Source organism: Lissotriton helveticus, chromosome 11, assembly GCF_964261635.1.
Source record: "Lissotriton helveticus chromosome 11, aLisHel1.1, whole genome shotgun sequence".
Taxonomy (NCBI): domain Eukaryota; kingdom Metazoa; phylum Chordata; class Amphibia; order Caudata; family Salamandridae; genus Lissotriton; species Lissotriton helveticus.
This window is the reverse complement of record NC_136072.1, coordinates 208,140,686-208,164,999: the sequence shown is the minus strand read 5'-3', so window position 1 is coordinate 208,164,999 and position 24,314 is coordinate 208,140,686. Positions and strand designations below refer to the sequence as shown.

The following is a 24,314-nucleotide window of genomic DNA, read 5'->3' as shown; positions in this document are numbered from 1 at the left end:
ATTCTAGAACAGATAGTTTTAGGATGACTGCTCTTTGCTTGAAAATGGGAGGAGCAGGAGTGGGGGGAAGGCATAAAATATTGTTTTGAGGATATCCTTAAGAATACTCTTTTCTCTATTATCTTTAGGGCTCGGTACTGACTAGATCCAAATTTCAAGTTTTAGTTTTTTTTTATGAAGTGTGTTGGAAGAGCAAAAGTCTGAATTTCTATAGGTAACAAATCTCTAGATGAAATCCTGTAGGCATTTCAGAATAGTGAACTAATGTGAGGGTTCGCATTGAGCTGATATGCAGCCAGTAAAGTAACTGAAGGGAATTTTAACGTGATCAGTCAGCATGCCTTGCAGGTCACTTAAGCAGCTTGAATCTGGGCACGCAGGGGTAGCCTGCATCATATATTGACATAGTTGACATGTTTACAAAGCTGACATTTATAATGCTGAATATTTCGGAGGTGAAGATAATGGGGAGTGACTTGTCTGCATCGACTGAGGATGTAGCAACAGAGCTTATAGTTCAGCAACCTGAGGACTATATGAAGTTGCTTTTCCCTTGGTATCTCTCGGTCTTTGTGTAGGTCTGTTATGGCCACTCAACTGTCTTATAGGTGATTCCTCAAGTCCTCAGTGATGTTTCTTCTGGCCATCAATAGATTACCTATACATTGATCATTTACCTTCATTCAATGTGGATCTGTTAGCTATTAATCGTTTTTTTCTGTTATTCAATCAACTGTATTTTATCCAACTGCAGTGAATGTCATTTGCCACAGACCACCGAATCAAAGCCAAAGGGAATCTCGAGGGAAATGCAGACGGAAGAAAGTTGGCTCTATGATAATTCTGAAAAGAAAATGGGTAAGTGAAGAATTGAAGGGATGTAAAAAGTTCACAGACACAACAGCTGTTAAAAACCGCTCACAAATAAGACAAAATAGTGTAGACAAACAAATCTTTGCCTTTGTAGCACATTTACAGTAAATGCGACCTTTTATAATTTGTGACTGAATTAAGTACTTTTCACTCCCAAGTGTTGTGACCCCCACCTTCACAGATGCCGATAGGTTGGCACCTCATGATGCTTGGCTCACACAATAGGATACTGGCGCCACCGGCAAGTGTCAAGGGTTCACCAGCTTTCATCTTTCTTATGGCCTTAAGGCGCCGCTTCAGTTATGTTTCTGAATATTGTCATGAAGCTCAAAGGAAGCTGCTACTACCACTTGCCAATGATCAAAAAACCAGTCCACTCTCTTGGCTTTGCTTTTGTTGCATCCAGTTGGCAGCCAGTACTACATGGAGTTCAGTTGTAATCATTGTACTTGGAAGCAGGTAGGCAGCCCACCTTGACCTCCTCAGCATTCACCGGCATATTGAGAATATTGGGCAGCGTCATAGGTAATCCTCTCCTCTTCCATTTGTTACATTATGCCAACATTAAGCGCACAGTGCTGGCCAGGCAGCAAAGTATGGCACCTAAGGACTATGGTGTTAGCTTCAGGTTGAAGCCTGTACCTGCAATGCATTTTAGTTTAGCTTGCCTGCGTTCATTGATCATGTAGTGAACTCACAACATTATCGACCTGCGTAACAACTGCACTTTACCACTGAATGGGATAAACACACTACAGCCTCCTAACAAATTATCCTCAGAAACAAGTCTGTTTTACTGCTGTTAATAGATAGCACAGGCAGGAATACAATATCTGACACAATTCTTTAAAGTGCTGTCTACTTAACACCGGATCTGCTGTTAAACAGAAGAAAGAAAACATGATTTTCATTCTTTAGACATCTGATATTGTTTCGTGAGGTCTTGGTATACCCAGGCAGAGGAGTTATCATCTGTAACTTAGTTTCACTTAAGGTACACAAGGAAGGACTATGGAATTACTGTAATCTATGAGAGTAGTCTATTTCAATTTACTAAGGACCTTGTAGTGTAACCTTTGATCTCTTTAATTTACACTATGGGTGATATAATGACAAAAATGTACTGTCTTGCAGAGAAGTCCATCAGGGACTCTGGGTCAATCTTACACTGTAAAATATAAAAGAACTCAACGTGATGGTTGTGTCAAGATGGACAAAACATCTGTAGCCAGCTATGATTAGAACGTTGTGAATATGGAGGCTAAAAGATGTTTGTGGACCGATGCTATTGAAAAATAGAAAGAAAAGAGTCAATGGACCTTCTTTAACCAGTATCCTCTGCTACAGCCCTGTCTGTTGTGGTTACAGGTTCCCTCACTTATCTCTACTCCATGGTAAGCTGAAATCCGTTTCTTGTGGAAAAGATTGTCAAAGTCAGGGAATGGCCATACATGCAAAATGGTTAATTTCCATGCCATGTGATATCTTGAAGTTGACCTGAGCAATATCCTTGCACATTGCTGTCCCCGCTGATGAGGAATCTTATTTTTTTAAATCCCACCAGCTCTCCATGGGATCCTCAACCCAAGAAGTTTGCAATATTATTCACCCCCTTTGTTTGCTGTCCTATAAAACTATCCATTAGGGGCATGTCCCATCCCTATGAAGGAGTGTGTTGTTGAGAATACGAGACCTAATCTGGGCTCTGGTGCACTGGCCCCCTTTAGTCTTCTTATCACCACGTCTGTCTTGGCTAAAGTACTAGAAAAACATAATTGTAGTTCAGTTACAGGAGTGTCTTGATTCAACTCACTCCGGTGTAGTGATAACTGCACCGGCTGCTTGTTAGTCTTGCGGTATCTGCCTTTCGAGTTTGATACTTTCGACCACTGGCACTGCTCCCTTTTGAAGAGGTTAACCCTGTGGGCCCATGTTCATCAAACCACATCCAATTGGTTTGAGTTCTACCTCCAACAGCATTCGCAGAATGCAACCCTAGGTGGTCTTTTCTGTTCCCTGTCATGTGAGCATCTTCAGGTTCACTTCATATCAATTTAGCCCCTGTGCTCAGCATTCTTAAAGCCACCCTTATATTGACTACCCACAATGTCATGTGATCATGAGGGAGTTTCAGAAATATATATGTATTGTTTGAGACTCTGTTACAAATGTACAACATTGTAAACGTTAAACTATAACATAAAGACCTTGATTATGATTGCTTTGTTTAAAGCCGCTGTTTGTACAGGTCTCAAAATGATAAGTTTATTGATAAAATCTGACAGTCAAGTTTTCCCCCAAATACATTTCAGCAGGTAAAGCTTGCAAAAAATTACCAGGGGGAAATGCCTAATAAATACAAGCACAGGGAGAATTTGGTGCAGTAAATGTCAAAATCCACTTGTTATTCCCCAGTTCACTAAATAATGTTCCACAGGTATTGTTTTTAAGTATTGGCGATAAATAACACCATCCTGTAGCTTAACATTCCTTCCAATCAAAGTGGTATTGCATGGTAAAGGGACAGGCTAAACTGCAAACATGTCAAATGCATTTCAAATAGATGGTTCGCAAAGAAATTTGTCAAACGGTATGTCAGCAGTTTTTGGACCTGTGTACCTGGCACCCACAGTCCCCGCTTTTTTGCAAATACAGACAAAAGGAAATTTAAACAGGCAAGGCTTGAATGAATTACATCAGCTTTTTTCCCCATAGAACCGTGCAAATATTTAATTATTGCTAAAACACGATTTATTTTCTCACATTTATGTTGGTAAAATATTGGAATTGTGGCCAAAGGCAAAGGTCCCACTTCAATCCACTCCCGCATTTCTGGGAATAAAAACGATAACCTGCATATTCATTAGAGACTTCTAGCTGCAGGTTCCTTACATTAAAATTTCCCCCAGGCGTCAGGCTGCATCCGAAAATAAATTCATAAGAGGTACCTCTGCACGCCAGGATCTGGCGTTGATCGGCACTGCGTCAGTTGTCGGCATCTTCCATGCCAGAAGTGATGTTACGGTAGCTATATAGGCACCACCCAGGCATACTGCCATCATTTTTTTCTTTCCACGCCAGCCAGCACTGTTTTGGAGAAGAGCTACTGCTCTGTCCCTTTTTGATAGACCTTTTTTGACATTTTGTCGACTTCTTTTGAGCTTTACCTCCTGGTGTGTCGAGGATGTCCTAGCGCAAGTCTGGTTTTAAGCCCTGCGACACCTGTCGCCAGCTAATGTCCGTGATGGACCCGCACCTTGTTTGCCTTCGGTGTTTGGAGCGTGACCATGGCACCAAGGCATGCTCCGATTGCTGGGCCATGGCTCCAAAGGCTTTAAGGGAGATGTCACTGAAGCTGCTAGTGCCCCGGTATGCGACTCCACAGCAGTTGAGATCCCGGTCGAGGGAAAGTTCCAGAGATCATTTGCGAAGCCCGATGTCCTCTTTGTTCTGTTCAAAGACGTCGGGACATTCAAGTAGGAGGCATTAGAAGGAGAGTAAGAAGTCAAAGTGTTCTTTGACTTCTCCCCATTGAACCGCTGATGCGTTGAGGGAGCCTCTGCATTCCTGAACTCATTCTCTGGAAGCTGCACCTGGGCTGACTCTGCGCCTTCCCGAATTGCCGAAGGCCAGAGTGACCCCTGCCCAGTTAAGAGAATTCTGTGAGGCCATTCATTTTTGGGCGGCCCAACCCCTGCTATGCATCTTCAGGTTCCGCGCCTAGTTTGCCCCTTTGCCACCATGGTTAATCCAGTTGGTGGAAGGCTTCTCCATCACCTGCCCCGCTGGCAGTTCATAATGTCGGATATGTGGGATATGAGTTGCTCCCTCCCCTTAAAGACTACACCTCCCCCCATGCCACCATCTCAAGATCAGTTGACGAAGGATCATCTGTCCCTTCTCGGCGAGGTGATGACTCTCTTGGCAAAGGGGACCATAGAGTGGGTTCCTTTGCCAGAAGCAGGCCTGGACTGGCAGTTGCGGGCACCGGGCAATCCCCCGGTGCGCCGCAAGGGTGGGGGCCGTTTTTGGGGCCTTGGGGGCCGTTTTTGTTACAGGGCCGTTCAAAAACGGCCGAAAACCGGCCCCTCATAGAGCTCGGCGGCACCCCCAACCCCGGGAGAGGTGGGGGGCGGCCGAGCACTTTGCCAGGGCCGGTTTTGGTTCCCAGTCCGGCCCTGGCCAGAAGTAGGCTGTGGTTGTGATTCCCACTATCTTCTGGTTCCCATAAAGGACAAGGGCCTTCATCCTATCCTCGATTTCCGAAACCTCTATCTCTTCCTCAAGAAGTAGAAATTCAAAATGCTGACCTAGATACCTGGCAGCCAAGTTCACTCATTATGTCACGGCTAGGAGCCTCAGATCCTCCACAGTGAACCTTTTTAGGCCCCCCACCTTCAAGTATAAAACCAAAGGAGAAAAATACATCGCATTCTTGGGACACCAAAGGGAGATGGAATCAGAGACTCAATTGAGGAAATCACTGTAAACCTTGATTTTTGGGCTCACGGATGCATTCTGCTCCTCACTGGTATAGTAAGATCTCTCTCATACTTACCCAGCTAATTTGGTTTCTTCTGTATAGAACCAGGATGCTCCCTCTGGAGCGATGGCTGCTCTTTACAAATATCTAAACCAATCAATCACGTTGGCTCAGGTCTTTTCTGCCCTGGACCCTGAAGACTGAAAGGTAGCGTTTGACTTGCAGGATGTCTCTTTTTACATACCCATCCTGCCTGTTCATCTGCGCTATCTGCGGTTTTTGGTAGGCCATAAGCATTTTCTGTTCACTGTGCTCCCTTTAGGCCTTACCAGCTCCCCTCGGTTTTCACCAAGGTGACCGTGGTGGTTGCAGCTCATCTGCGCTGATCTGTGGTGCCAATCTTCCCCTATCTCGACGACTGGCTGTTGAAGGCCTGCTTGTTTCCCACCTCCAGACTACAGTGAACCTCCTTCACTAGCTGGGGTTCTCTATCAAAGTGCCAAAGTCACACCTGACTTCCTCTCAGGTGATCCCTTTCATCGGGCTGTTCTGAACACAGTACAGTCTTGGGCTAATCCCCCTGAATGGTGAGTCCAGGTTATTCAGGCTTTGATGCCGATATTTCAGCCTCTATCCTGTTTTTCTGACTGACACTGAGTCTGCTGGGCCTCATGGCCTTGTGCATCCTGCTGGTAACACATGCCAGATGGCATATGTAGGCAGTGCTGCAGCGGGACCTGAAGTTACAGTGGGCGCGACATCTGGGAAATCTCTCATACCTGATCCAGATCTCAGAGGTAACTGCAAAATATCTGCAGGGATGGATAACAAACCACGATTGAGTCAGAGGCAGACCTCTCTCCCTTTCCCAACCAGATCTCACAGTAGTGACAAATGCTTCACTCCTACTATGAGGTGGAGATCAGAGGACTCTGGTCTCTGGCAGAATCCTTACTGGCAGAATCCTTAATCCACAACCTGCTGGAGCTCTGAGTAATCGACTGGCATTGAAAGTCTTTCTACCCCCAGTCAAGGGAAGGTTAGTGCAAGTGTTCCTGTACAACACCACTGCCATGTAGTACTGCAGCAAACAAGGTGGGTGGGGTCATGGACACTTTGTTAAGAGGCCCTGCGCATCTAGAGGTAGCTGGAATGCCAGGGCATTTCTTTGGTGGTTCACCATCTGGCCGGTTCTCTAAATGAACAAACTCAGCTGCAGAGCAGATCACAAATTCTGTCTCCATCCATAGGTGGTGCAAGGTCTCTTTCAGCAGTGGGGAGAGCCTTGGTTAGATCTGTTTGCCACTGTTAAGAATGTGCAATGTCTTCAGTATTGCACACTAGATTTTCTGAGGCAGCACTCACTTGGAGACACTTTTCGTCTCAAGTGGAGCCTCCTGTACACTTATCCACCCATTTCACTTCTACCTAGAGATCTCAAGAAAATCAAGAATGACTGGGCCCAAGTCATCCTGGTGACTCTGGACTGGGCATGTAGAGTCTGGTATCACAGGGTTCTTAGCATGGCCATTGATCCTCCGAAGAGGCTGCCCCTTCGGAAAGATCTTCTGTCTCAGCAGCAGGGAGGGTTCTTCACCTGAACCTGTCCACTCTCCACCTTCTTGCGTGGAGATTGAGCTGCAACAGTTGACAGCTTTTGACCTTCCTCCCAAAGTCTGTAATTTTATCTTGGCAGCCAGGCGTCCCTCTACCAAGACTGTGTATACCTGCCGTGTGGCATGGTGTGCAGAAAAATCTGTTGATTCCCTTTCTGCCCCTCTTTCTGAGGTTCTGCTTTTTGTCTTGTCTCTTGCCCAGCAGGGCTTTGCTCTGGGTACAATTAAGGTCAATCTGTCTGCCTTTTTTGCCTCTCGAGGTTGCCTGATCAACCTTCTTTTTTCAAGTCCTCTATTGTAAATAGGTTCCTTAAAGGTCTTACTCATCTCTTCCTTCCATTATGCCTCAGTGGGTACTTGATTTTGTCTTGATGTTTTTAATGTGTGCTCCTTTCGAGCCTCTTCACAGTTGTCTCCTCAGGCTTCTCACCTTGAAGACAGCCTTCCATGTAGCAATTACGTTTGGCCCACAAAGGGAGTGAGCTGCAGGCCTTATCATCTAAGCCTCTTTACCTTTCACTCTATCCTGACACAGTTGTGGTTCGCACTCTGGCCTTCTTTCCACCAGGAGTGGTCACTCTTTCACATGTAGGCCAATCCATCACCTTGTCTACTTTTTTCGCTCTTACACATACCTCTAAGGAAGAGGAGCAACTACAGCATCTGGACCAAAAATGAGCATTGTTGTTCTATCTTGACCACACAAAAGAGTTCCGGGTGGACGACCAACTCTTTGTGGGGTATGTTGGTGCAAAGAAAGGTCGGACCATGCAGAAGCAGACCATCACCAGATATGTCATGCTCTGCATCAAAATCTGCTCCACACTGGCCAAGAAGCAACCTCCTGAAAAGTTTGTGAGCTCATTCCAACAGAGCTAAGGCAGCCACCACTGCATTAGCACATGGAGTTCTGACACTGCATATCTGCCTGGCGGCAAAGTGGGCTTCCCTGAATACATTCACCAAACATTACTGTCTGGACAGTCAGTTTCGCAGGATGAGCACTTTGCCCGTTCTGTCCGCAGGACTTTCTTGTGTGAAATTGGTTCGCAGATCCTACTCCAGGGATGGTATTGCTTGGGTTACTATTCTAAGGTAAGGAATCTACAGCTAGAAGTCTCTATCAGATGAACAAGTTACTTACCTTCTGTAAAGCCTTATCTGGTAATGACTGTATGTAGCCGTAGATTCATTACCTACCCATTCATCCTCACCGCACTGCAAACCGTTTTCTAGGGACATGGATGACCCCTTTCAGGGACCTAGTTTGTTTTGACACACCAGTGGTGAGTGTTCTTCATGGCTCCGCCCTTCTGGCATGGCTTTTTTATGAAAAGAAACTGATGTCATCGTGCCTGGGTAGCACCTATATAGGTGCTGTAACTTCACTTTCAGCGCGGACAACGCCGAGAACGGATGCGGAGCCAATCAACGCCACCTATGGGCTTGCAGGGGTACTGCTTACGAAAAATCTTCCAGATCCAGTCCGACGCCTGGGGTAAATTCCAAGGTAAGGAATCCATGGCTAGGTATAGTCTCTATCAGGTAAGGCATTACCAAAGGTAAGAAACGTGTTCATTTAGATGTACTTAGTACAATGCAGAACCAAAAATGTGTGCACATCAAGTACACTATGGAGACTCTTTTTTAAGTCCATTTTTGACATGTAAGATGCCATAAATCAGTGAACCCCACAAACTTGAAATGTGTTTAAAAATTAGAGACCGAAGAGGATGCATGACTTACGTTCACTTCTTACACATAATGCCCTGCAAACATCAACATATTGCTATCGTTTCGTTTCATAAACTTTTATTCGATTGCCATTTGTTTTTGCAACCATAAAAAGTACAAAAGCATTTAAAATTATACTTTTAGTAAAAGACGTTTTTCAGAGTAAATCAATCATATTATGTACAGGATAAGGAGAGAGAAAGAAACACATAATTTTGAGAACACTAACTGAAAATATAAATTACTCATGATTGCGTCGATATTTAATACAGGCTTATAAAAAGTTGGCTGTGAACTTCGCAATAAAACTTGACTCCAGAGATTGCAGAGATAGATATGCAGGGCGACAGGATCTAAGACCTATTAATCTGAGTAGGAGCAAAATCCAAACCTTTCTGGGAAAAGAATAAAATTTGCAGAAAAATAAAATGTGTATTGTTGATTGAGGTGAAAGGTCATCACAGGGACAAGGAGTGATTGTGGGAGACCAATCTTGAACATTAGGAAAGGTGACAAGCCTGAAAAAGAAATTAAAACGAAACCTTGTAAGAAGGTACTTTTCATAATTGTTCAAATAAAAGGTCAGGTATGGTTGAATGCCCAGATGGGTCTGAACAGCAATAATTTGAGAGTTTGTGGGTTTCGCCAGTTCTACCGAGCATCGGAGAGCTCTCAGATGGCTCAGACACAGCTTTTTGAGTTCTTTCCTCGAAATGTCACCCATGCTGGGAGGGTCCTGGAAAAAATTACTATGGTCCATGTCCCGACTTAAGTTCCTTATGTATACTAGCCAGGGTATTTTTTCCCAGTTGTCGAGGGCGGTGCAATCCAGGATTAATGAACGCGTTAAGTGGCACTCCTCTTTGGACCATATACGGTGCCACAGAAGCATGGGTTGGCAACGAATGGTGTCCGTAATAAAGTCCATACCTAGTTCTGCTAGTGAGGCGTAAGTTGGGGCACTTGTTGGTAGGGCCAACAAATATTTGGCAAACCCATTTTCAACTGATTGCAGTGGGTTTATTGGACCATAGCCCCAAACCCCTGCACCATACGTTGCCACACTGTGGCATTTAGCGTAGTAAATTTTGAGTAGTTCTGGGGGAGCTGGTTTCCCCAGTTTCCTTGAAAAAGAAACTAGGGCTGAAGTAGTTCTCTGGAAAAGCAATTTTTTGCTTGCCACAGCCTGCCGCCAGCTCAAAGAATCGTCCACCAGGATGCCCAAGTAGGGATAGACACGGGTTCGTTCAAGCTTGGTCTTGTCAACAAAAATGGATTTAGGGCTCTTTATTTTTGGTCCTAGGTGCATTACAAATGTCTTTTTTATGTTACCCTTAAGGCCCAGGGAATCCATATAGGAGCAGTACTTGTTGAGCTGTACTTGAAGTTGAGTCAGCGTCCTAGCGAAGATGACAGAATTGTCCGCGTATAATAGTGTTGGTATGGGACGGTGGTTGATTTGTGGGAGGTCCTGGCTCCCTTCTAGCAAGGCTGCCTCCAAGCCGTTGGTGTACAAGTTAAACAGGAAGGGAGCCAGTACACAACCCTGCCTAACCCCTTTTGTGATTTGAAAATGGGGGGAGAGTTCTCCATTGATCCCGTATCTTACTCTCGCCGTTGCGTTCGAATATAGTTAGCGCAGGAATGCAATAAGAGCGGGATCAACGCCCATTTCCCCAAGCAAGGCCCAGAGTTTAGAATGCTGTACACAGTCGAACGCTGCACTGAGGTCGACGTATACGACGAATAGATGACCCTTCTTGGCGCTCACGTATTTTCCGATCAAAAGAGTGAGATTCAGGGCCTGCTCCACAGTCCCAAGACCCGCCTGGAACCCATACTGGAGGTCAGTCATGATGTTGTTAGAAGCTGCCCACTCCTGAAGACGTACCAGTAACAGTCGTCCTGCTACCTTGCCAAGGGAGTCCAGGAGGGAGATGGGTCTATAACAAACCGGATCGTTCCGGTCGCCCTTTTTGAAGATGGGGAGGAGAATAGATGAAGACCATGATTCAATAAGACCTGATGATGTTACCGTGGCCAGGACCTGGGTGAGAAGTGGAGACCAAAGCTCGATGTTATGAGTAAAAATGTCCACGGGCACCCCGTCTGGACCGGGGGCCTTACCTGATTTTGACGCCTTTAAGGCTCTAACCACCTCGCCATGCTCAAAGCAGATGTCTAATGGAAAGATCTTTGGGGCCGGTGTGGGGTCTGGGATAGAGACCCCCTCTGTAAGGTTTGTTTGAGATCCACCAAAGATTCTTGAAAAGTGGGCGACCCATTCTTCTGCTGTCACTGCGACATCAAGATGTTGAACTGACGACGGGTCTGACAGGAAGGGAGATTTTACAACTCGCCAGAAGTGACCGCTGTCCCTTGATCGACAGCTATCATGGAGTTGTAGCCTCAAGTTCGCCTTAATTTCTTTGCTGCGTTTTACCCTTTCGTCCTTGTAGAGTTTTCTTAGTTTGGCTATCTCGGAGAAGTTCCTCGGGGTTATCCGGAGAGCTGCCTTGAGGTTTGAGAGTGCTTTCCGACACCCAGGGTTAAACAGCCCTCGGCCGATGGTTTGCGTTGGTTTGTGCGAGTTAATTCCTCTTTTATTGTTCTCAGAATCCTGCTGAAGCTATCCAACACTATTTGGGGCTATGACCTGGGGTTTAAACAATCATTTACAGAGAGGTAAGCTTTTTTAAGAACTTTCTCTGTTACTACGTCGGGATCAATTTTGGCCCACTTTACTGCGAACCCATTCACTTTATCCATTTTTAAAGATTCTTGTGTTAGCAAGCTTCTAACATTTGTGTGTAATGAAACAGTGTTTGGTTGTATTAAAATTCTGTTTGGGAAGTGGTCACTACTACTGTCGGATCCTGTGGAAAATTTTAGCAGTTGGCCCCTCAGGCTCTGTGAGCAGAGAATAAAATCAATTGTGCTTGACAGACCCCTGCCATGGAATGTTGGGGAAAAGTCAACTTGTGGGTGGACTAGCTGATTTGCATAATCCAACTCTAAAGTAAAGAGACTCTCATTCAGAGATTTCCCATTGATAGAGTGTGCAAAATGAGCCAAAGGGCTGTCAGTCTCATCGGACAGTCTGCAGTTCCCATTTCTGTAGTTGGAACATAGTGGGATATTGAGATCGCCTCCCCAGATAATGTAAACAGTGGGAGATGATGGTTTATTCAACTGTGACATTAAAAAGGTGGTGATTTCATGTAATGTCTGCGTACACTCTAATGGTGAAAGATTGTTGTATAAGTTGACCAGAAGGTAAACAAAACTATTGTTGAGACAGATTCTTAAGATTTGGTAACAGACCTCTTTTTAGGCTGGTAATTGTTGTGGAGAAAAGGTTATTTGTTACATAGACTGCTAACCCACCCTTAGGTCTTCCGAACAAGCCCTGCGTGGCTGAGATTGAAAAAGTTTTGTAGCCCACCAAATGGACAGGGACGGTTGACCAGGTCTCCTGGAAGCATACTATATGGTTCTCGGTTATTGTATCCGCCCATGTTTGTAAGTTAGTCTTTGAACAAAGACCAGCAATGTTCCAGAATAGGACAGATAATGTCGTCTCTTTTAATCGGGTGGAGTTGCATAGTTGGTCGTGTGGAATAGCTATAGTAGCATTACCTGAATCTGTCATTTGCAGAATGTTAATCCGAGACAGAGTAGGGGAGGAGGATTTGAGACCCTCCGTGAAAGGAGGAGCCGGAAGCTCGGGAGGCATTACAGGTTCCTCGACAACAATTCCTATAGGGGCGTGGGGGGAAGGGGAAAGTAGAGGGGTTTGAGCACAGGTAGATAATTTGGATATAGGGTTGGTGTTAACAGAAGGAATCGCCAAAGCTCTCTCTAGTGCCAGTGGTGGACAAGGGGTCCTCTGGGCCTGGTTGTTACTATGTAAACTGGCTAACGGTCAATAGACCATTTCCAGGCAGTCGTATCTGTTTCTGGTTGGAATTCCTTGCCATCCCGCCATAGGAGCCTGTTCTCTGCTTGGGAGCCAGGATCGAGGTTCCCACTCCCTACTGATGTTTCTGTGGGTAAGCCAAGGTTCCTCATAGTTCCAGACCCTCTCCAAAGGCTGCTCCCCATTTGGGGCCATCGAATACTGATTGTTATGCGTCGGGGGTAGAAAAAGGAAAGATGATAAGCGTCTATCCCCCCGTTTTTAGCTAGGGCTGGCCATGGACAGATGTAATCAACAGTGGCTGGATCTTCACAGTTGACTATGATACAGTCCCCCTGGATGGTTTTAAGTTCTGGCCCTATCCACGGAACTCTGCGTACGGTAGAAATTCTGCTAGTATATGCAGATTGGGTTGGTCTATTGATGTTAAGCCACTGTAGGACCTTATTTTGAAGAGACCACGATGGTTCCTTTGCAGTTTCCGGTAGCTCCGGGACCCCCGTAAGAATGACAGTATAGGGAGACGCTTCTCGAGGAAGATGGATCGGGCGTCTAGACCTGAACCCCTTTTTCCCGTCGCCTAATGCGTTTGACATGGGGTACCGAGGTACTAATGGTGGAATTGGTCTCTGAGTTGATAACTGAACGGGACCTTTATCAGGGGAAACCTGGGTTGGACGGGGTTGCAGGGGTGCTGGTTGGGTGAGAGTAGTACTCAGTCTTGTTAGTCCCACTTCCAGGAATTAAGGGAACGGGGGGTTGTGGTTTCTTGGGGTTAGGTTGAGTGGTTTGGGATGTTGTAGCTTTTGACAATTTGGGTTTACAAGTTTTTTGGGCCCCTTGGATACCAGGGGTTAGAGAAGTTTCCTTACTAACCCCCGTGTTCAATTGACCCACGCTATGGAGACTAGATGGTTTTTGGGTCAATTTTGCAAGCTGCTGTTCGATGGTCATTATGCTGCGTTCTAGGGGTTGAAGATGGTGCTTGAGAATTTCCCTAAAACTTGCCAGAAGCTGAGTGTTTGCAGTACATAGCGTGCAAGTCTCCCCGACGGTGAGCGGGGTAATTAAATTGGCAGATGAGTCTATTAGGTTGATTGATTGAATGGTCGGATCATTTAGAAAGTCATGCGATTTCTGGAGATTTGGTCTATCTTTATTAGTTATTGGAACTTTAGGGACTATTTAACTGACTGTATTTTTGACTTTACCATGCTTGGGGACGGCACCCTCCTTTACCCCATGTACTGGGTCTGTGTGCCCGGTTCTTGGGATTGTAGCAGCTGCAGGTCTGGGGTGTTTTCCAAGTCACCTGTGGTTTCAGGATCAAGGGTGAGGTTCGAGACAGAAAGATCGATTGATTTTGGGATTGAGTGAATCTCTGCCAGGACGTTTGGCTGGGGTTGTAAAGGTTGTATTAACGATGGTATGTCAGAGGTCAATTTTAGCGGGGTTTGGGCTGAAGCTAGGGGGCCCAATGATGACCTTCTAGCTGTTGCAAGGTCTTGTGACACCCTTCGCTCAAGCAAGGATATGCTCTGGTTGATGACTTCGTTGGTTCTAGAAATAAATTGATCAATGGGGCCGGTAACCAGAGCATTAGACATAGCCGTCTTGCTTCTGCTCCCCCGAGTCATAGTACGTAAACCTAGGAATCGACTCTGTAAGTTGGTAGGCCTTCTGGCTAAAACAGCAAAAAGTCTGGTAGAAATAAAATGGTCGAGGGGTACCTCACCTGGTACAGGAGCCAAGGGGAATCGCCCAGCCCAGCCTGGAACAGTCTAGAACGGGCTAAAATGGGCCCGCACTTGGCCCGGGCTTTGCCCGGCGTCCCGCTCGCGTCCTGCGAGACGGGTCTAACGCTGATTTTATGCACCTCCTGGCGCTTCCCGATGCCGCGGACCACCGCAAGGGCTGCTGGAAGTTGAGGTCCGCCCCTCGCCGGTCTCCTCTCGGCGGCCCCCGCTCTGGATGGCAGGTGAGCGGTCGGGCGGCGGAAGACAGGCGGGCGGGTCCGCGGGAACTCTGCAGTCAGTAAGGGATTCAGGGCAGAGAACAGCTGCAGGCAACAACAACACGGGCAGAGCACGAAAATATTGCTATCAAAAATTAATTTCCACAAATCTACAAGAGTAGAACACAAACATGTTCGGTTAAAGGCCAATTTCCTGCCACTGTGCATTCCCACAGTTCTCCTAAGAAAAACAGTACTTTGTGAGTGTGGATGGGTGCCCTACACAGGAATTCAACTTGCCAAGGACAAGCACATGATCAGACAACTTTGGACACTTTTATTTGCTGAAAGTTTACTGCCTCCACCAGTGCATCAAAAGCCTGGTCCCACGTTTAGAGTTCCTTCCTGGTGTTGCTGAGCTGATATAGGTGAACATTTTTAGAGAAAATGTAATGTTGGGCAGGCCAAGATTTGCCCTTGATTTACTTAGTTATGTAACCTGTTCTTCACATAGGCAGCATAGCTGTTCGCACATATGGGCTATTGTTTTTATGGAGTGAAACCTCAGACTCCGGATCGGATATTTGTTGGCCTAACGGCTAAGGCGCTCGACCTCGGACCTGGGGATCTGGGTTCGAGTCTCGGTAATGAAGCCAAAAACCCCCTGTGATTCTGGGCAAATCACTTAATCTCCCCGTGCCTAAAAAAATGAAAGTGTGTCCTCATGTAACGTAACTGGTGCTATGTAAAGCGCTCTGATAACTGATTCGGTTCGGTTCTAGTTCGCGCTATATAAAACTCTGCAAAAAAAAAAAAAAGTTAATTCTGGCCTTAATGAGTAATTCAGGCTTGTGTGATCCTTGCAAATGGCACATCCTTGGATTACCACAGTTATCAATTTCACTAAAATATATAGTGTTAAAAGATTTCCCTGTGTGCCATTTGTTCACAAGCACTTGCAAAGCCTATAGATCTTGGAAGTGACACATGTTGGCTTAAATAAACACAGCAAATGCACGTAAATCCATGGCCCTCAACTTGGAACATCTCTTCAAACATTACTATATATGCATTAAAAGATGGCTGCCTCAGATGCAAGATATTCAAAGATATACAAAAATCTTTAAACTAGCCCCAGAGTTGAGTATGACCCAAAGTCAGAGATTCAGGACAACAGTGGCTGGCAGTGAACCTTGATAATGGCACTGTTCTGCAGACTATTGCAGATTTGGAGATAATCATTAGCTTTGCCCTCATCTATAATTCTGCCTTGTGAATCAACGCACAACTGTAACCATCTCTTCTATTAATGCCATTATGGCTGTGGCAAATCTGCGTGACCCAGTTAAGGACGGGACCAGACTGGGAACCCAAAGCAGCCTTGGTAAATTTTGTCAGAGCAGCCCAAGTACCTTGCATAGTGAGTGAGCCTGACCACTAGGGGCAGGGAAAATGGCAAAAAGGTGCATACTACAACAAATTCCTTTCATTATATATTAAATTGTATTAGCTTTTACAGCATAGTAAATGATTACCTTACTGTGCACCAGGATACGAGGATCTTTGTTAGGGCTCTTCAGTAATTCCATCAGAATCACTCTCCCACATTGCCCATCATCTCTCCTCTCTCTCGCCTTTTTTTTTATTTGTTTTATAGTGCCTCTCATACCAGTGTAGGCTGTCAGAGCACATTACATCACAGACAGCGGCAATGAATAATACATGTGTAAATCAGTATATAGAAAATGTTACATAAGACAAAGGAGACTATGAGGTGTATGATTCATGCCATCCATAATGATAGACATTTTTTTTAAAGTGCTTGGTCTGGAGAAACACAAACTTAGGATTCAAAACGTAAAACAAGGGTTTGGGTAGGCTTTACTAATAAGAATGTGTTTCTATCCAACAAAATATTTTTTGCAAAATTGGGATAATGAAAGACTGGGAAAAAACCTTCTAACCTGCACCATGCAGTTTACATGCAGCTTTTTGATTGCAGTTCATAGTTCACTGTGCTAGATTACGACTGTAAATTATGAACTGTACAGTAATCTCTGTGACAAAAGCAGTAATCCACTGAGCTATTCACATATAATCCAGTTCTGAGATCTTCATGGTACAGATTTTATGCAGCTGGCGAATTAACCCTCTACCCTAGATGAGTCAAAACTGCCTCTAGAAAAACTCTGATCTCTCTCCAGCAGGAAGATGAATCACCCGGGATCTTGACACATTCATTGTTGCAGAAAACTGCTGGGTGTACAAGGAACTCTGCAGCGGGTGCTTTTAAAACCATAACATATTTCAAGGCACGGGGAGGCTGGAAACGAAAGTGAGCACTGAGCGGATTGTGCTGGCCTGCTGATTTTGTTGCTGAGAACCGATATTGCAGTACTGGTGTAACACCGGCTTGTCAGTAACAAAAAAGGCCCTCCACCCTTCAGGCCTCCCGGGGAAATGCCTGATGCTTGGTACAGCCAGTCCGGCCTTGATTAGGGACCGGCAGATACAATGATAGAACTAAAACATGGTTTAAGGAATACTGTAGCATTGATATATACATCTTTCTGCCAGGTCTATAGTATATACTCCATCCTTGGGCTAGTGGGCAGTGAGGTGAGCTACTTCTGCTGGCAGATTTTAGAGGTTTCGATGTTGCACCCTGCATGCATATGTTTCTCCCTAATAGTTTCTTAAATTTGCAATATTTATACAAGCCCTAAGAGGATCAAGGTTTAGCTGAAGATGCGTTAGCCTAATTTTTCAACTTGCTGCAAGACCCTATTAAGCAGTGGGTGCAAGTCAGAGATTTTGACATGGCTTTGTTCTTAAACCATTTGTAAACCGGTGGGTCTAAACCTCTACACATAACCCAGGACACACCCTAGATTCGGTATTAACTTCGTGCATTTTTGGTGGCAGGTAGGCAGTGGTGCCCTCATATTGCCAATTCAAATGAATGTCCAAAAATATCTGAATTGCACAAATCCCAGAAAGCAGATTTCTAAATATTATCTCACAAACTGGATTATATGGAATGTTTGATTGAACAATTAGGTAACCTCAACCAAGTAAACTCAATAGATGGTCAAACTAAGCTGCAACTTGATAACTCTTTCCTGGCTGATAACTGAAGAACGGGCACATATCAAAAGCAGTATTAGCTGGCGAAAAGATGTGACCCAGATAGTGGTAGTTCAAGAATGAGCTTGAACATCTCAAACTGAATCTGCTCTTGATCACAGTGAAATGGCAGGACTCAGTCATGTAAAGATATTGCAAATAAAGCTGGGAACATCTGGGGCAGTGGTACATGAAGTGCACTTTTATACTACAGAAGGAGCTTTTGAGGCCTCTTTTGCCAGGACATTTTAGATGAGGGTGTACAGACAAAAAGGTTGTCAGGAGGTCCACTGATAGTGTGCCACAAATAGATGGTGCCCAGTACTGACCTCCCCTGGGTGGCGCCCCTAAGCCATAGGTAAGGGGATCCCATGGACAACCTCGATTTACCCCTGCAGGGGAATCTCTGTTCCTCTTTTTAAAGCAGGCTGGGTTACTGCGTGTCATGTGAAAGATGGAGTGACTGCTTCAAAGTAGCCGACTCACCTTTTACTAAGGCCCTTGTTTGTGTCTACCTTCAGAGCAGTGCATTATCTGTAATATGGTGCGTTGTACTTATTTGCGCAGAGCACATCTAGTTAAAGGTTGCCAAGGTGCAAACATGAACAGTGCACCCTATATATAATACAGCCCCTGGAAGCTTGCTATTAGGCTGTTCCTTCATTGCAAGTGAAAACTATATCAGTATCCTGGCATCAACAGCTAGTGATAACATGGGGTATGGTAATTCCGAGGTACAGGTATACTTCTCTTACACGTTTCCCCTGCCGAATGAGGAATAACCTCAAGAACCGGTGTTTCTCCATCCAATTTCAACAGGTTCTTCCCACATTAATAGTCACTGTTATTCGCAGTCATATTTCATTCCCTTTTCTTGGTGAAGTGTGTACAGACAAAATCGTGAGTACAGTTTCCGCACAACTTGTCATCCAGATCTAGCTTGTAACTCATATGATCAGCTGAATTGGAATTACCAGTTGGCTCATACTCGGACTCACGGAGTGCTTTATTATTCTAACTGGGTAGCAAAGGTTGGGGTATGTACTAAGGATTTTTTGAATATGGAAGAGTCAAGTCAATTCATTGATCTCTATGAGGGACAGCTTGGAAAATACACTCATCTTCCAAAATGATTTTGAAAGTAAAAACACTACATTTGGGAAAAATATCAACAAAGGGAAACATTTAAATTGCATTCTGCACATTATAATGGCAAGCGGGTAATGTTCACTGATATCAACTATTTTTAAATCAATTTTCCCAACGTTTAAAGTAAAGCAATCAGGGCTTGATTCCCAAATGTAAACATACACATTTTTGTAAGTTTACCCTTTTTTGTTATTCACAAAACTGTATTTTAATAGTAAGTTTACGACTGCGGGGACTTCACAGTTGGGGCGGAGAACTTGGCACACAAAAGGATAGGCCTGTCCAATCTTTTTATGTGCAGAGTTCTCCCCCAGACTGCGGAGTCCCTCAGTCATAAACTTACTAATAAAATGCCGTTTTGTGAATACCAAAAAAGAATGAACTTATACAGACGTGCACATTCACCTTTCTGAATCAATTCCACAGTTTATAAATATATTCCACATCATTCTGAGGGCCAGATGTACGACCCTTACATTTTTACGACTTGCAAATTGCGTCGCTTTGCGACTCGCAAGTTGCGATCTGCAAAATGCACTCTACAACAGTGTCACAGACGCTGTTAGCGATTCCAAATGGGGTCTTAATTTGCATGCCTCCTCAATATTCATGAGGCAAGCGCAATTTGCGACCCCATTGGGAATGACTAGCACTCCCAGGGATGGTGGCCTGCTGTGGTCAGCAGGCCACCATGCCTGGGACTGCTTTTTAAATAAAACATTCTTTTTTTTAAATGCAGCCCGTTTTCCTTAAAGAAAAACGGAATGCATTTAAAAAAAAAATGAAACTTTTTTCAGTTTCATTTTTTAAGGGCAGGAAGTGGTTCCTGGCACCACTGCCTGCTCTTAAAAATATTTTCTCACATACTCGCAAATGCGGTTGCAAAACAATAGTACATGGCAGTGAGTCTCACTATTAGGACGCCCCTTCCTAATAACGAGAGGCGCAAATGCTATTTTACGAGTCAGTGACTCGCAAAACAGAGTTTGTACATGCCATCAACCTTTTTTGCGGTTGCAAACGGGCTGATGTCCTGTTTGCGAGTGCAAAAAAAAGTCATACATCTGGCCCTAAGTCTTTATATCATGAGAAAGACTATCGCATGTAATACATAGTATGATTTCTGATAACCTAATGCTCTGATTTTGCTCCTGAGTTTAGGAACACTCCTAATCAATATTAGTATAAGTAACTTTAAGGACAAAAATTATCTGTACTGCTTGTCCATTCCTGTCATTTATATTTTTTTCCTGGAAATGTCTTTGTATTTTGTGGGCATCTGATCCCAGGCCCCCCACACCCAGATAAACATTTAATGCTGGGAAGTTTTCAGTAGGTCAGTCAGTCAAAAGGTTGTTTATTTAGATCGTGGTCTATAAACATGACCATAAATACATCCTAAAATCCTACATAAGATAAAAGTAGTTAAAAAAATAAATATCAGCAATGTACATACAGCCGTATAAACGGAAATTAGTTTGATGGAGGGTCTCATACCACCCACCAGGTCCCTTACAAACTCTTCTTGTTAGTGATTCAACATGATATATATACAATTTAACTTGGTATTAAACCACATACCCAAGTATTTATATTTGTCAACCACATCAACTTTATTCCCACCCAAGTGCCCATAAAAATCCCCTTTTTCTTTTCCATTACCATTATCTTGGTCTCGTCCAAGTTGACCATAAGTCTTTTAATTAGGCAGAAGTCGTAGAAGGTATCCAGTTTCTTTTGCCGTCCCCCTTCTGTCCTGTCCACTATCACCAAATCATCAGTGTATAGTAGGCCCATCTATTTTGGGGGAAAGGCCACTTATCTTATTTAATGTATTTGGTAAGTTGGACAAGAATAAAGAGAATAATAGGGGAACCAGGACATAACCCTTTCGTAGGCCATTTTTTATCTGTATTCTCTTTGATAAGGTCCCTCGGGTATCTAAGATCACTTGGACCCAATTCTGGCTATGTAGCTCCTGAATAAGAGAGAGCAGCACCTTGTTAATGCCGAGCCACCTCAGAATATCACACATCAGTTTATGGTCAACCAGGTCGAAGGTAGTACGGAAATCAACAAAATAATCAGCCCGTCAACTCCATTAACTTCTTTGTCATTGGCCATAAACTAAAGCAATGTTTTATTGATAAGTGGCCTTCCTTAAAACCACCTTTCTCAATAGGGATTAAGTTGTTTTGTTCCACCCACATTTTTATTAAGCCTAGCAATACTTTTGAGAATACTTTCTCCCTAACATCCAGCATGTTAGGTGGTAATTTTGGGGTTTCATGGCATCATCTTTCTGATATATTGGCCTAATTATTGCGCTTATCCAACTCCCAGGGAAACACCCAGAGGCCAAGGCCTTTTGAAAGATAGCATGATGTACCATATAGATTACTCAAATGATTGACCCAGTGATCCTCTCCAACTAGATACCTCTTTTTCCCCTGCTCGTTACCATCACACACTAACTGCCAGAACTTCTTGATATTATTTGTACCTATCACTTCAAGCATAGTTTGACAATTTTTATTTTTAAACTCCATTTTCCTTCACCTCAGCTTATGTTTGTATTTGAGTTTTACCAAGCAGAGCTTGCCATATATTTTCGGGTCGTGCTTTTTCCTAAGCAATCTCTCCCATTTTTGTACCCTTCATTTTAACCTCCTACAATCATCATTAAACCAGCCATTTCTCAACCCCTCCACTGAGGAAAGTGCCAGTCATTAATAAAAAGATAATCAATTTGGCAGAACTGATTGCCTACCCAGAAAGTCTGGCCCGCGGGCTGTCTGGACCGACATGTCGATTTACACTGAACAACTATATGGACCCTAGGAACTTCACTAGGGCTTCATCCCGTGCTGAGCAACATTGTGGTAAATAAATAAATAATACCCTATTTTTGAATGAATAAATGAATAACAGATAGCTCAATAAATAAGAGTCAAGATTCGAGGTAGTAGGAGTTTTGCAGGTTTAATACAGCAAATACAGGAATAGGATGGCAAGGCCCAGCAGCGCTGCTGGTGTCAGGATCGGGACAAGGGAATAACTTTTTAATAACAGTGCATGAGCATATATACATAACGCAAACACATAGCATTACATTGCAATAGGCGTAGCAGTGGGTGGAGCAAAAGGCGTGGCGCGTAGCAGTCGCGAAAGATAAGGGTGAAAAGAGGTGTAACAGGGCGTATACATAGACATGTGGTGCAAACGTAACAGAATATGTCATGAATGGGGCGGAAACCGTGGAGGGGGCTACCTGAGGAGCCGGGACCTCTAACCTGATGGTGCGCGCAAACTAGCAATGACGTGTTACTAGGAGAAGCTGGGGGCTATGAACTCTGTGCTAGGAGCAGAGACTGAAGTCTGGAGAGTCAGGGCGACATGTACCTAAACAGTATCTAGTATCTGATGTTTAGAGAACATGTTGATATAAACTAGAAGTCAGGAGGGGAAAGGCTAACTTGATTCTAAGACTGGACCATGCATTATTCTACATGTAGTACGTGATGAAGAATATTAAATGACCATTAAATGCAGTATTTCTCTAACGTGGAGACGTGAAGGCTAGACAATGACGGAAACTATCGATGCGATTCAGTAGCTTTAGGAATGCAGAGAAGGAGGACTGAACTGATAACTGGAATCATAACATATTCTTGGCAGACTCAGAGGCAGAGCCAGGGTGAGCCGGGCACTGCGAGGTAGGAAGTAAGTGAAGGGTCGAGGATACAGGTGGGGGCTGTATCGCTCCTCAGCGAGGCTTCAGGAGACAGGAGCTGAATCTGGTGTCCGGGCCCTTTTGAGGCCTAGAAACGGGGACTTTATAATGGAATAACGTGCACACTGAGAAACGTGGCAACGTAACTTTACATAGGCCTGATATTCGTAGTATTCACGAGAACTGGAAACTGGCATACTAGAGGTGGACACAACTGTAATTGCGTCATTAATCGAACATAGGGAATGCATATGCATATTTAATCATGCACACATAACATATGATGGATGACACGTAGTGACACAGAACATGGCAAAATTTACTTTTCCACATTCCCTCCTTGTCACTACGTTTCCATCAGGAAACATCAATATTCATGATACCATCTATCATTTCATACAGTATCATTTGCTCGTCTCGAATTATCCTGGAACGGGATTTAGAACGGGGCTTGGGACTAGGAATACAAGAGGTAGCACAGATGCCGCAAATCGCAGGGCCACATTGTATACAGAGGCAGCAGCTGAATATGATCGCTACTGCAATACCCAGAAAGGACAAGACTTTCCATCCCCAGGCGGAAATTATATTCCAGAACCAACCGGACCATGTCCAGGTGCCTGGATCTTGGTGTAACAGATGGGCAATTTTATGGAGTCTGGTTATAGCTGAATAAACAGACGGCGCGTTATTTGGAATGAAAATGCAGCAACTAGATCCGATGACTCTACAGGCCCCGCCCCTATCGGCCAGTATGACGTCAAGGACGAGACGATTCTGTAAAACGACAAATCTCATAGCAGATTGCTCTTCAGTTAAGTTACCTAGAGCAGAGGCAGTCTCATTTACTACAGCTTCGAGGGTTCTGGTTAACCTACGGATTAGCTTACTATTCTGGATAGGTCCTATAAAGAAAAAGAAACCTCTATTGAAATCTGTATACTGTTCTAGAGCAGTTTCAGTATAATCGACAATGGGGGACTCCCTTCTATGTCTAATGTGTACTAGATGTGTGTTTCTATGATAATCAGGTGGGGCTAGGAAAACTGGTGGCAGTAGGAAGGCAATGTAACAGGTTCCCTCCCAATCGAGGGGCAGACGAACGTATGCAGTTTGACCACAAATAAAATAAGAATGACGTGAAGCTTTGAAAATAGATTTCCCACTGTCACTATACTTGACAATAGTAGTACAATCACTATGTCCTACATGTACGGAACCATTATTTCGGACACATAATTCGCCTTTAACTGGTAGTACTGAAATAGCAGGTAAGTCTGGAGTAGTATCAGACTGAACATTCAGGACCATGAAATTCGAAGAATAGTTACCTAAATTATACACTTCATTTTCTAGATCTAACCCGGTTCTGTGGGGGAGACCTTGCTTGTCTGGGAAACATGTACTGTTAAGAAAAGACATATCTGTTGAGGATGACGTTAACGTGGACCATGCTCCACACGAACCATTATGTGAAAAAGGATAAGGAAAAAGTGGCAGAACTCCCTTCGGTATCTGGAAAGGGGGGAGTCGACCACACACCCAACAATTAGTGGCATTGCTGGTCTGATGTGAGTAATGTAACATGCGGATGAAAGAATTATTTTTCATAGCGAGGCGGTAAGAGAGTTCATGAGGAGGCAGATCACTAAACGTGTGCTCTACTGTAGCATTAGCAGACTTATTTACATGAAGAACTGGGAAATACAAGAAAAATGCATAACTGG

At 44.2% G+C, this 24,314-nt stretch overlaps 1 protein-coding gene across 3 annotated transcripts in view; it reads left to right on the top strand.

Annotated features, from left to right (window-relative positions):
- ERICH6 (glutamate rich 6) overlaps positions 1–24,314 on the top strand; it is a 407,363-nt gene that overhangs the window by 90,288 nt on the left and 292,761 nt on the right. For all 3 annotated transcript variants that reach the window (XM_078666090.1, XM_078666089.1, XM_078666091.1), the window contains one exon: positions 755–858. In XM_078666090.1, the coding sequence (XP_078522216.1) occupies positions 755–858 (104 nt within the window). The remainder of the gene's footprint in view (positions 1–754; positions 859–24,314) is intronic.